At 42.5% G+C, this 14,550-nt stretch overlaps 1 protein-coding gene across 2 annotated transcripts in view; it reads right to left on the bottom strand.

Annotated features, from left to right (window-relative positions):
• The window catches only part of LOC130072345 (E3 ubiquitin-protein ligase TRIM39-like), a 63,940-nt gene that overhangs the window by 15,625 nt on the left and 33,765 nt on the right, over positions 1 to 14,550 (bottom strand). Inside the window, exons 5-6 of one of the 2 annotated variants that reach the window (XM_056237411.1) lie at positions 7,914 to 7,940; positions 7,227 to 7,793 (exon numbers count right to left, since the gene is read on the bottom strand). The exons of the other annotated variant lie outside the window; for it this stretch is intronic. Coding sequence (XP_056093386.1) covers positions 7,243 to 7,793; positions 7,914 to 7,940 — 578 coding nt within the window. The 3' untranslated portion in view covers positions 7,227 to 7,242. Of the gene's footprint in view, positions 1 to 7,226; positions 7,794 to 7,913; positions 7,941 to 14,550 lie in introns of those variants that run through there. 2 annotated transcript variants of the gene reach the window in all.

Genomic DNA, 14,550 nt, shown 5'->3' with positions numbered 1-14,550 from the left:
AAAGTGTAAGAAAAATTATAAAATCAAAAAGAAATGCATGTCAGTGTGATGATTGACATTTTTATGATTGTCCAATTACGGGGGTTTATGTTGAAGTCCCTCCCTGTTTAGTTGCTGTATGGGGGAAGCCATTTTCTTTTCTTTGCGTGACTGTGAGACGAGCAGCAGAATAACTTTTGTGTAAAAGTTAAGATCGTCAGAGAGGATCGAAAAGGAGACATTTATATGATCTATTTTCCTTGGATTTGGTGAGTACACATTTTGAAATTGGTAAACTTTCATAAATGTGATTGTGTACTGATGTGTAAATTGGAGAGAGAGTGAAAAGGTATTTTCTTTGTCAGTATGAAATGCTGATAAGATCTGATGCAAAGATCTAAGCAAAAAGTGATGTAATGTGTATGAGTTTGTGATGTTCATATTTTGTTGTTGATCATATTGAACGAGTGATTTTATGTTTAAGTTGCATAATGTTAACTAAGCTGTCGAATTACGATGGAAATGTAGCTGTTATATGTTAAACAGGATAAAAAGTGCTACTATTACTGTTGTTAAACTAAAAGCTGTGAATTTAATGTGTGCTGTGAACTTAATGCTGCCTGTTGCACATGCAGGTCTTTTGGTGCGTTCTATTATTTATCCGTCTCGGAGATCCGAATCGGAAGACAGACGTTGCGTAGCAACACGCCCCCTTTCCTCGGATTTCTCCTCTCGGACGTCGGACAACCGTGAGGACACCGAGCAAGAATTCCGTTTCGGAATTCAAGATGGCTGCGCCCTGTGTGACTTGAAAGTATGAATTGTTTTCATTGTTTTTGAACCGCTTTGGTATTTTAAATGACGATTATAATCACTCGTATTACTGCGTCCCCTGTAGGTATGGGAATCGGTTGTTGTGAGTGCAATTACTACGTTGCTAGCGTTGCTAACAGAAGATTAACATGAAAAACATGAAATAAAGTGAACATTTTCAAGTTCAAGTTCTTCCTCGGTGTTCTGTGAGGTGAAGCACATACTTATTTTGCAGCGCCTGGTACTCAGCCAGTGCTACCATTACAACGGGTGGCGTCCATTTTTTTCTCCGACTCGGACGCCCAAAACATAATAGAACGCTTGAAGTGTGGACGTGACGTCATATCCGAGGTCCGAGTCGGTTCGTTGGCTATAATAGAACGCACCAATAATCCTACCCTGGAACTGCGTTCATTTCAGCGTTGCGATCTAAGATGGCGACCCTTCCCAGCGAGATGAACGTTGATTGATGCGAGATTTGAGTTAAACCAACACCTGTGGAATTGGGTAGGAAAGTTCTGATTGCCTGCTATTTTTTTTTCTAACCTGGACTGAGCTTTGTTTTGGAAAGACTGCTCTGCTCATAGTATTTTGTTTCCCTGCGCAAACAGATATTCTGTGGAACTATAGAATCACGATTTTTAGAATTTTCACGATTCTAAGGAACTTTGAATTCTCTGAACTGGATCAGTGAATCAAATCTTTTGAATCAAATTCTTCCAAACGAATTTGAAGTGAACTTTTCAAACTCAACCTTTTGAACTGAACAGTTCAAACGAGTCTTTTGAACTGATTGTGTGAATTGTTTTCTTCTGAACGGTTGTTTTTGCATTTTGTTCATTTTTTTTTTATGTTTTTGAATGTGATTTAGTGAACTGTCCAATTTTATAATTGTGAACATTTATCAATGTTTATGGGGTTGAATTTTATATTGAAGGTGTAGTATTCTAGGAATCTTTAGCTGTGTCCCAATGTGAAGGCTGCATCCTCCGAAGGCCGTATTTGAAGGCCGATTGGCCACATTTGAAGGCCGATTGCAATACCGCGGCGAGATGAAGGCTGTCCCAATTCAATTCCGCATCCTTCGAAGGCCGTATTCGAAGGCCGGTTGCGTCATCGCGGCGCAACGAAGGCTACCCTGATTCAAAAGCGACGCCAAATGCACCCTTCGTTTCCCCGTGAAAGGAAGGATACATAAATGGATCCTTAGCGGCCTATCCTACCCTGATCCTACCCCATAAGTCATTGCGTGCCGGTGACGACAGCATTTTTAGTGCAGCATTTGGTGTGTAGCCTACAGTTCAAATTCAAATGTTGGTGTTCAACTTTGCATTTTAAAAATTCAACAACCGTTAATTTTTCGTTTTTCAATTATGGGTTAAAAAAGAAAAACGAATGGATGTAAATTCACATGGACTATCAAACTAAAGATAGTTTAGTGATAGTTATCACTATTTTTAGTGACAGTTTTTAGATTAAAGTCTTTGATTTTACTAGTATTTTGATTGACTATCAAACTTTTCTACAAATAGGCCTAGATTATTTTAAATATTTAATAATATAAGGTACTTTTGCGTCCATTCGTTTTTCTTTTTTTAACCTGTAATTGAAAAACAAAAAATGAACGTTTGTTGTATTTTTAAAAGGCAAAGTTGAACACCAAAATTTTAACTGTAGGCTAGCCAAATGCTGCGCAAAAAAAACAAAAAAAAAACTTTTTGCCCCTTTATTAACCCCCTAGGGCCGGCCGTCGTGACGAGCTTGATTTTGACCTTATCAACAATTTCATTTAATTCATTTAAATATAAAGGTTTACTTTATTATTTAAACAGTGTTGTCCTTAGTACACCTCCATAGTCAAACCTACTGGCCTATGGTTAATATTAGTAACAAGTGCAATATTATTTGACACGTGTGCTACACTTACACTGATGAGAGGTTTGTTCCCACCGTCTCCGGCTCTCAGAAGCTCCTGGCGTCGATGGACTACCGTCAGCTCACTCAGGTGTGTACTCAATATACAATATAATATTGAGTGTACTCACTCAATATGTACTAGATTTAAGGATCATCTGCATTGAATAATAATTCAGTATTTTCATTTACAATTAATGTAAGTCAACCATTAAGATCCTCCATGTGTTGATTATATCCTGTTTGTCTGTTGTAATGTTTATCCAACACAATCTCATGAAAGTGTGCATCTATACCACAAATCTTATTTCTCGCAACATTTTAAAAATGTTTTTTGCGTGCACATGCTACGCACTAAAAAATCCCCTTGGTTAGGATTAGGGGTGGGCAGTGCGGGCGTATTACACGCCATAAAGTGCATATCATATGCACGCAAAAACTATTATTGCCGTATAAATGGCACAAGAAATAACTGTATAGATACGCACTTTCATGCGATTGGGCTGTTTATCATGAACTTAAATTATTCTCCAATGTGTATTTGCATAATAATTAGCAAGCTGTTTAGATTATAAACAATATCAGTTATAGAATTGAACACTTGTCTTTATTCAGATGATGCAGTTATTACAATATAAATCAAGAACCTCAATATTTCACAAGTAATTCAATGTTTACAGCTGGAGAGAGAGAAAATGGCTTCAGAGATTTCCTTACAAAATAACATGTAGAAACACCTTTACAGGAAGTGTAGTATATTATGTAAAATTTAACCATATATAATATTAAATCATATGTCAATTTCATAGTATATTTGCAAAGCAAAAGCAAAGTATAAATGAAAGAGAAAAGCAAACAAATATTTGTGTTGATTAGAAATATATAGATTTGTTATAAATAGCCCATTCAAATGTAGCCGTGACAAAATATATTTTAAACATATCTCACAAATATGTCATTATTCACAAATATTTGATTATAGTTGATATTTTGTCAATGATTGATTTTTAAAGGCCTGAAAATACAGGTTTTTTGCACTTGTACACATTTTGTCTATCACATATTAAGTTTTTTATAATTGTAAGTAAAATCGGTAACAATTTAAAATAAGTTTACAGTAATAAAGTATTTACAAATAATTTGCAAACTAGTTAATACATTCATAGACTATATTCAAATAATGAGATCTTCATTCATTGTCATTGTCATTAACAAAGTGTTATTGTTTAATTAGCTCATATATAAAGAGTTAGATTATGCTTTGTTAACAATTTGTTAACCAATTCTCACTTTAGATTAGCCTGGGTTTCCCCATACTGCCTTACCGCAGCGCGATTCAATAGAGGGTATGCGCATGACGTCACCGTCGGCCGGAGTGAATGCGGTCACGCCCACAAGTGGCAAAAAGACTGAGCGGCAGCATTTGTTTTCAGCGTGAACGCCGTGAAAAACACACAAAACACATCTAAAACGGGAAAGAGCTTTGCGATTGACTGTACAACTAGATTTGACCAGAAATCTGAGGTACTGTATATTTTTACAGACTGCAAAAAGCTACAGAACAGACTATATTCTGCATAATTGGGTGTTTTTAAATAAACACTGACAAAAAACTATACAAGTTTTAGGGGCTGGACGATATGATGATATACAGTATAACATTAATGTAAGTGATCACTCGGATTTAGACCTATCTATATTGTATTTATATAAAACGTTTACAGGCAAATTTTCTTCATTTATTTCCCCGGCGTCGAAATCAGGCACATATAAATGTCAGGAAACACGATTCCTGGCTGCATGTCAATATCCATGGATCACTGGATCTTTGATAAGTTGTAAGGAACACTATATCGAGTCCAACTTTTAGTTTAAACTAATAATAGTTTGTTTTACTCGCGTTAACGCAGTTTCCCCTATTAACTCCAGTCTGGCAGCAGCTCTTCTGCCACTCAGTCCCGCTGAGGGGGGCGTGTTCCGGCGGGGAAGTGACGTTAATGCATTCCCTCTATTCACGCTGAAAGGCAGTCTGGATACCATGGCCAGATTTTTCGCCTCATTTAGGGAACCAATCACAGAACGGGGAGGGAGCAGCAAGACGATGACGCGTCTATGCGACACACCGAAGCAGTTTGTTTATACCTATGGATCAAACATGGCAGTAGACGCGAAGTTACCTTTCGATGCAGCCTTGCGGCCGTTTCACATATAGGTTTCACACCGCAAGCGTGAGCGGCATTTGAGCAGCGCGTCAGCGTAACTACATCGTCACTGCAGCTGCAGACGCGCGAGAGTATTCACACTGGAAGCGTTTGTAGACAGTGTCACAACAGCGGCTCCAAAGCTACATATCGTTAGCCTCATAGCATAATTGCTTAAGTCATTTTGTGTTTTTTCTTGTTTTCCAAAGACATTGAAATATGACTTCGGCATTATATATAAGCGAGCAATTCTTTACAAAAACAACTATACATTTGTTTTTAGAAGTTGGTCATTTTATAACATTGATAGTCTTGAAAGTTTGTAATGGGGAGGTGTACAACATTCGCATATAAGTTAAATGTAATACAACAAAACAGCCCAGAAAATGGCTCCAATCTATTAGTTTCAGTCATACTTTCGATGTTTACAAGACCGCAACTCCACGGATAAAAAACAAAACACACAAATAAACCACACACTCGGGTTTGATTTGGGTTGTGCTAGCCTGTAGCTGTCTGCGTGTTAACGTTACATGAACTAAAAGAACGTTTATATATAATATTTTCTGGCTAGTTTACTTTAGTTTTTTTTATTTATATAATACACAACTTTCACCCAAATTGAATAATTAAAAACAAGTTTTTACCGGGTAAATCTTCTATAAATATTTTAGAGTCTTTATTTTCTTTTATTTGCCTACTCAAGTTCTTGTTAAAACTCACTAGACATGCTAATTCTGTGCATTTTGGGCAATTTTTGTGTGAAATCACATTTATTTTTGTCCATCAAAAGTGTGCTTTCACTTTAATTTAGCGTGAGCAATGCAGCAAAAAACAGATTCGAAACCCCCGCTTCACTGCTGCTCACGCGCCGCTCCTGCTCGACGCTCACGCGCTGCTCCCGGTGTGAATGCACTCATTGCTTAACATGCACGCCGAAAAAATACGCGCCGCTCACGCATGCGGTGTGAAACGGCCGTTAGATACACGCCATCGTGTAGGCTACACATAAATCTCTGACCCATCGGCCATCGTCGTCTCCCTCGTCTCATTTCTGTCGCTCTACATACGTCATCTGGTATAATCGAAACGATTGGCTATGAGCTTCGTACAGGCGCATTTGATAGACATTCTTAGCACCCAATAAACGGCTCTGGGCATTCGTAAACCACGCCTCAAATACGAGAAAATAAACATGTGGTTCCCAGACCCAATTCTCAACGAGATTGGGTCTGGCGTTAGCCAGGCTAACTTTAGATTATCTCATTAATTGAGTGCTTTAAACCAATATTTATTAGACATTAAAGGGGTCATGAACTGGATTTTTTTTAAATTATTTTATAATGAGGTGCACTTACAAAAAATTTTAACAATTTAGAAACAAATGGCTGTTTTCTTTCCTGATTTTAGCCTCTGATTTCTGTTTGAAGGGGCGTGTCTGCTATGAGACTTTAGTGTAAACGCCCACTGCTGTGATTGGCTGTGAGATTCAGTGTAAACGCCTGGCTATGAGACTTCAGTGTAAACGCTATGGAAGTAAAATAATGACAAATGTTTTTGAAACAAAAAGCCTGTTGAATTGTACTACTTGAAACAAATATGCATTGCATTAACCCTGCTTGTATTTTAATGCATTGCATTTTCATGGGCTGAAATTTAGCATGGTTGAATATTTAAGCTGTGAATATTTCAATTCAAAATATTTCAAACACATTTTCATTAGTACATTTTCAATAATCTATATTTACCTTTCATATTTCACTTCCAAAATATTCAAACTGATTAAAAATACAACCTATAATATTCAACAGGCGGTTTTCGGTCCATTTTATTTCGCTTTGCAAATTCGCTTCCACAAATTCAGTGGTTCAAATTCGACAGTAAATTCAACGTTGACATCCAGGAACTGCAGGAAAAGCAGTCGATTACCGAGCAAAATCTCCATCTGCTGTGTAGCCTATGCATCTTTCTCTACCGTGAACGAGATTATAATGTTATTCCCCCGATGCGGATGTACAGGTCCAATGTTACATTTGAGTTTGACATATATTTCTATTTGTTGTTTAGTTGCGGTGATTGTGCTGCATACATTACTAGGGTTTCCCTCAATACGTCAGGATTCCCCTGCTGGACAAATAAAACGCTTAATGGACTAATACAGTGATATAAAATGTATTAACTACAGTTTATAAACTATTAATTAACTATAAACGAATAGTTTGTAAATTACTTACAGTAAGTACTTTATTACTGTATTATTATAAAGTGTTATGGTAAAATCTATTTATCTGATTGTGGTTTAGTGCAAAATCTTTTTGGTTTTCATTTACATTTTCTAATCCATTAACGGTGAGACAGGAGTGATGATCAGTTGGTTTGAGTTTTTAGCTTTATCATTAAACCCTGGGCTGAAATATGGATAGAGTTTGTCAGTGAAAGTCTGACCAGTGAAAGAGTAGACATGAGATCTGGACTCCACGTCATAAAAAGAGACCAGACCCTCCTCATAATCCACAAACACACCAACCTTCTCAGGTTTCACTCTCAGAGATAAAGAGACAGATGGATTTTCACAAGCTTCATATTGATTCTTATTCCTCAGAATCACAGTCCAGACTCCATCCTCAGGACTCAGTGTGATATCCCCCTTCCTGTTAATGGATTCTCTGATCACTCCTAAATCCCACTCAGTCTTTCCCTTCACCTGCACCTCATAGTAAAAACTCCCTGAACTGAATCCCTGCTTTGCCAGAACACAATAACTCTCATCAAATCTCTTTGGGTTTTCTGGGACGTCCTGCTTAACATGTCCATGACTGACTTGTTTTCCATCATCAGACAGGATGAGACGTGGATGAGCTGTATCAGGATCCAGAGTCACATCCACTGAGAGAGATCAGACATTATCAATCAACTTCAAAACAAACATTTTCAGAGACAGTATATAATACAGATTAACAATGTATTGCAAGTGTATTAAAGAAAATGGTGTCAGTCACACTGTACCTGCAAACTTCTGCACAAACTTCAACCCTGTGAACACAGATGACAATATAATGATGAATTATTTATAGCAGTAATATTAGGTTAACACTGAGTTTATTTTTAAGGAAATTTAAGAAGTTTTTAGGCTTGAATTGAACCGATTAAGCTGATTAAATTAAGGAAAGAAGGCTACCTATTTATTTTAAGAGCATTAGTTAGATTATGGAGTTTTATTTAGATACACTATTGTTAGTTCCCAGCATGCTTTGCATATGGCTGGGAATGGAGAGTAAATATTGAAATTAAGTGTTATTTTATGTGTTTTTGAGTGAAGGGAAACGTCTCGGTTACATATGGTAACCCTCGTTCCCTATAGGAGGGAACGGAGACACCACGCCGAGCCTGACTAATAGGAAACTCGTTAGAGAGGCCACTCTACTTAGAGTGAAACTAAACAAGCCAGTGCACATTGGCCTGCAATCATTTGCATCAGCTGCTCAGTCACGCAGCGCAGGTAAATAATGAGCAGCAGGTGCGATTGCACTTCAGTTTTTTGCTGAGGAGCCGAGCCGATGAGCTTGCTGCCCCGGTGGGTCACAGCAGATGTGGCGACGGGACGTGGTGTCTCCGGCCCTTTGGTAGGGATTCCTATTCGTTGGTCTCGACGTGGCGTCAACTGACCGACTGAAGAGGAACGTCTCCGCTACATATGATAACACGGAGACGTTCCTCTTCAGTCGGTCAGTTGACGCCACATCGAGACCAACGAATAGGAATCCCTACCAAAGGGCCACAGCTGCTGCACCCCATCCAGCGCCCTGTGCAAGCCTCTACCCCTTTTTGCATAGAAGGACGATAGGAGAAGCCTTACACAGAGTGTATCTGTCACTGTTGTTCCGTGATAACCCACCTGCACCTGCGTGGTAACCCACCTGCTCCTGCAGACCTGCTCCTCGTCCTCCCTGACTTTGCACAGTGTCTGCGCAAGTAGGCTCACTGGGGGAAACGCATATTTGCGGAGGCCCCGGGGCCAGCTGTGTGCCAGTGCATCCGTGCCGTGTTCCCTTGGTCAGAGAGTAAAACAACTAGCAGTGTGAGGTCTCTGAGGAGGCAAACAGGTCTACCTGAGCCTCCCCAAACTCTCTCTAGATCAGCTGAACCTCCTGGGGGTGGAGTCGCCATTCTCCCAGAAGCACAGCTTGTGATAGCTTGTTGGCCACACAGTTGAGCACACCGGGGACATACATGGCTCGAAGCGATCTCAGATGCTTCTGACTCTAGAGGAGGAGATGGCGGGCAAGTTGCCCGCCATCAAGGGCATGCGACAGGAGCATAGACTACCTTGTCGGTTGATGTACGCAACGGTCGCAGTGTTGTCCGTACTCACCAGCACGTCCCTGCCCTGTAGCGGCCTTTTCAAGCGGCTCAGAGCGAGACGTACTGCTAGCAGCTCGAGGCAGATGATGTGCCAAAGCAGTTGGGGGCCCATCCACACCCCTGAGACTGCATGCCCTTTGTACGTGGCACCCCACCTGGTGGCAGAGGCATCTGTGAATACCCCAGCATGCCTGGACACTTGTTCCAAGGGGACTCCTGCCCGTATGAACGAGTGGTCTGACCACGGGCTGAAGGTATGGCGGCACGCCGGTGTGATTGCCACCTGGTGAGTGCCGTGATGCCACGCCCATCTCGGGACTCGGCCGTGAAGCCAGTGCTGCAGCGGTCTCATATAAAGCAGGCCGAGCGGGGTTACCACTGCTGCCGCTGCCATATGCCCCAGGAGCCTCTGAAAGAATTTCAGTGGGACCGCCATCCTGCCTTTGAACGTGATTAAGCAGTTCAGCACTGGCTGAGCGCTTTCCTCTGTGAGGTGCGCTGTCTGTACGACCGAATCCATCTCCATACCGAGAAAAGAGATCCTCTGGACGGGGGCGAGTTTGCTCTTTTTCCAGTTGACCTAAAGGCCCAGCTGGGCTCGAGGTCCCTGTGTTTGCATAACTGATCTCGAAAGTGTGCTAGTATGAGCCAGTCGTCGAGATGCGAACACCCTGTTCTCTCTTTCGTGAAGACACGGGGGGACAGGGACAGCCTGAAGGGCAGGACCTTGTACTGATATGTTCGACCCTCGAACGCAAAGCGTAGAAACGGCCTGTGTCAAGGAAGAATCGAGACATGAAAGTATGCATCCTTCAGGTCGATCGCTGCAAACCAATCTCGGGGACGAATGCATTCGAAAATGTGTTTCTGCGTGAGCATTTTGAACGGTAGTTTGTGGAGACTCGCAGGTCCAAGATCAATCTTAACCCACCTCCTTTCTTGGGTTCGAGGATGTAAGGACTCTAGTAACCTGACCTCATATCGGCTGGACCACAGTCCTACTGGCGAAGGACGCGATAGAGCCGGTCCCCTCTATCGCGTCCTTCGCCAGTAGGACTGTGATCTCCCCCTGCAAGACATGGGCATCAGCTGCTCTCACTGTAGTTGAGCGGATGGGCCAAAACTTGAGGGGACGCCGGGTGAACTGAATCGCATAGCCGAGCCTGATTGTCCGAATGAGCCACCGAGACAGACTGGGAAGCGCTAACCAGGCTCGCAGAGACCGTACAAGCACGGACCAAAGGGATCATAGGCGTACCCGGAGTGGGGCATTGAGGTGGAACACAGGGACGCTCTGAGTGTGCTGTGCAACACCTACCTGGTTCCACAGGGCAGGAGGTGCAAGAGGCGGCTTGGTTGCATTCTCGAAACCTCACACTGCTGCCCACTGGCAATAGAAGAGGCGGATGAGAGTGGTGAGGATTCTCTCCCCCCTCTGCTCTCTGGGCCCTCTTCGGACCCAGAGATGAAAGAAACTGCTCTTTTAATAAAAAAAGTGGGTACAGCTGGTTTTAAGGCCAGCGGTGGAACACAAATAAAAGGGAATAAAGTATTTTCCACCCGGCCCTCTTCCGGGGAGGGAGTGGTGCGGTCACTGTTGCTGCAAACCGCCCGTCACCCCACATTCCCTCATTAGTACCATGTGAAGCTAATCTGCAATCAGTTGTGAGTGCCCAGGCCGGATAAGGCAACGCACCGTTGCTATTGTTTGTGTGCACCGGGAGCTAACGCTACGGCAGACAGCAGCTCTGGCTCGAGTATTAGAGCTTGATGTCTGTTTTGAACACTGCGGGATCGGGTACTCACCAAAGAACTCTGAAGTGACAGCCGTTTTTTTAGCTACATGAATTCTGAAATAAATGGATGGAAATAATTCACAAGGCCTAATCATTGAGTGGAATCCAGTTTATAACTTCAAATAATCTCTTTCAAGTGTGGGGAAATGCACAGTCAAACAAACGTGATGACAGTAAAAAATCGCAGCCAGGATTGGAGGACCTTGAAACTCACCTGGAGGCCTGGAAAAAGAAAGGTTAACTGCCGTAGCATCATCCCAAAGTGTGCATTATTATTCCTTTGTTCCAACCAGAGGATATGACGGAGACAAAGTCGTTGGAGCAGCTTAAAGCTGAAAGAATCAGCGCAAAAATACACTTTTCTCGGCTCGCCAATTCTGTTTCTAGGACACATATGGACATGTGTGAGGAAGAGTTCAAAGAAAGCTTCAAAAATCTTTTACTACAAGCCACAAAAGTCATGGAAGCAAATGAGGATGTGGAGGCTGCTTTGATCGCAGAGGTTGAGGCTGAGCTGGATGCAGAGGACGTGCCAGCATTAAATTCGCAACAAAAGGCTGACCTAGAGAAGATGGCAAGAGAATGTGACCATAGACTAAAGGAGGGTAAAGATCTAATTTTGAAGACTCTCTGGCCTAGTTTTGGGGTAATGTCCCTGGCTTTTCAAGTGGCAGAGGCGGAGTTTGACCGGGTCTTTTCTGTTCAACCTTGTGCGAACCTGGAAGCATATGACTTCATGTTGAGCCACCTGGGAGGCTTGGTTAAAGCTGTAAGAGAAGCGCATGTCCGGTGGAATTGTTGGGCACCTTCTGCTGAGCAAAAAGACTTTAAAAGCCGTCTGAGGGAGCTTGAGGTTTGTCTCCCAAAGTTGGTTTCCAGAAAGGCTGAATTTATTCAGGCAAAAATCGAACAGGATTCTGAGAGAGCTGTTACAGCCCATAGTTCTTCAAGCCCAGCCTTCAAGTTGAAGCCTACTTCCCTTCCCAAGTTTGCTGGAAGTAAACGTGATTTTCATCGCTGGAGGAAGGAATGGGAAGCTCTGCAGAAGGAAGGCAAACCAACCGGATCAAAATAGATGAAACAATTTCAGCTGCTGGACAGTCTCGATGATAAAGTGGCCAGAGTGTTTCGATTTGCAGCTTATAATACAGCAGAAGAAATATTCCGTGTACTGAAGAATCGCTTTGGAAATAGAGCTGCTATAGGCTTTATGCACAGTTTCACTACTTCCTGAACTTCAGCCAGCCCTTTGTATCCTGTCTGTCATTATTGGACAAACTGATTAATCCAGGTGTGCCTGATTATTGTTACTGAGGCCAGGCACACCTGGATTAATCAGTTTGTCCAATAATGACAGACAGGAAACAAAGGGCTGGCTGAAGTTCAGGAAGTAGTGAAGCTGTGCATAAAGCCAATTGCTTTGGAAATTGTGGAAGAGTTGCAAGCAATGCCACCAGTAAGTGGTCACCAAGCCAGGAAAATAGTGGAGCTGATTCAAATGATTGAAAAAGCCCTTTACGACCTAGGTGAGCTTGGAGACACCGGCGCCATGAAGAATCCATTGGTGACTTTGCACCACAAACTCGTTTCGACAAGCTCCTCGAATTCCTCAAAACCCTGGAGCAGTTAAGAGAAGATGAGCCCAGCAGGAAGGAGACCAGGTCTGACCCAAGGCATGCCAGAACAAGAGCCACCAAATTGAGCACTGACCCAGCAGGTTGTATTGTCTGTGGAGACAGCAAACACAAGAAGAAGCTGTATTTATGCAAGAAATTTAGGACCCTGAAACCTTCAGAGAGAGAGAATGCGGTGAGGAGGCTTAGAGCATGCAAGAGATGTCTGGAAATCCATGATGGAGGCGCATACTGTAAAGCCACTTACTTGTGCAGGAATCTGGAATGCAAAGACGAACAAACCCCCGAGCACCATTATTACCTGTGTCCATATGCTGAAACCAAAAATACACCCCAGAGAAGAACAAAACCTGCTTCGGTGGGAGGTGGAAAGTGCACAGAGTCTCAGGAGGAGTTCCTCTCCAAACTGTTAACTGAGTTGGCTCAGCAATGTCAAGATACATTCTGCAATTCAGCATCCTGGACCTTCAACTCCAGGGCAATTGAGCAGGGGCTTCTAATAGAAAGTGGTTTGCAAGAATTTGAAGGTTCCAAGAAAAACTTGGAACCTTGATTGACCTGGCCTCAGATACGAACTACATAACTCATGAAGATGCAAATGAATTAAACCTTCGAAGTGAAGACGTCACTCTGGTGGTCCATGGAGTCGGCGGGATGAAGGTATCAGTTGAAACCAAGCGATACCTGCTGAAGATCAGAGTTAGCACCCCCCTAGGCACTCTTAAGTCAAGGTTGAGCGTTAGTGTGTTATGGACTCGAAAGTATTGCAGAGATCCATCGGCATGTGACAGCCAAGAAGCTGCAAAGAATATTCCCTGACGTTCCACTGCATGAGCTGGTAAGACCCAAAGAAATCCAACTCCTGATAAGCCACAAGGAAGGACAGCTGGTGCCCCAGAAGATTCGTACAGTTGGAGATCTTGTCCTCTGGGAGGGCCCTCTGGGGAAAACTATTGGAGGTAGTCACCCTGTCCTTTTTGAAGAGCTTGCTACAACTGCACTGTCAAAAAATCATTTTGCACGCTCAATGTGGACTGCAGCAGTTAAGTACAAAGAATTCACCTGTAAAAGTCCAGCTACTGGATTCCCACCGTGAATGATGCATGGTTGTTGTTTAAAGATCTTCTTACTGCTGTGATCATCAAACATGCCCCAAACAAAAAGATACGCATAAAAAACCGCAACAGCTTGGATTAATCGTGATCTAGTTGTTCTGCTTCAGCAAAAAAATACAGCCTGGCACAGAGCACGCAAGTCACATTCTGCCAAAGACAACCTTTTATTTCGTCAAATCAGGAACAAGGCCACACAAGCGGTGAGGGTGGCTAAAGCTGGCTTCTTTAAAGAACAGTTCACACTTTGTGGTGCGAATCCGAAAGCATTTTGGAATACAGGAAAAAAAAACTTGAAAACAAACCCCAGAACATACCATTGTCCCTAAAAGTGGATGACATAGTTGTTACTAATAAAAACTCCATGGCTGAAGCATTCAATCACCACTTCATAAATTCTGGCTTGGTTTCCAAGGCATTAAACCTTATTGCTACAGCCCCTGCAGTCTCTAATACCTGCAGCCTTTTAGCACCTCCTCACAGTTTTCCATCTGGCCTATTTTAGTGGGGGAAGCCCTGACGGCTGGATCAGATTATCTTGCCGCTTTTTTCATTAAAATTGCTGCCCCGGTTATTGCGGCTCCTCTAACAGCCCTCATTAATCTATCCTTCCATACAGCCGAGATTCCACCTGCTTGGAAAGAAGCGGTTGTGCTTCCTCTGTAAAAGGGTGGTGATCAGGCTGACTTAAACAATTACAGGCCAATCTCCATCTTGCCTTGTGTGTCTAAAATTATGG

This window comes from Rhinichthys klamathensis, unplaced genomic scaffold (genome assembly GCF_029890125.1).
Source record: "Rhinichthys klamathensis goyatoka isolate OS25496 unplaced genomic scaffold, OSU_Roscu_1.1 h1tg000486l_1, whole genome shotgun sequence".
Taxonomy (NCBI): Eukaryota; Metazoa; Chordata; class Actinopteri; order Cypriniformes; family Leuciscidae; genus Rhinichthys; species Rhinichthys klamathensis.
This window is presented reverse-complemented; position numbering and strand designations above follow the sequence as displayed.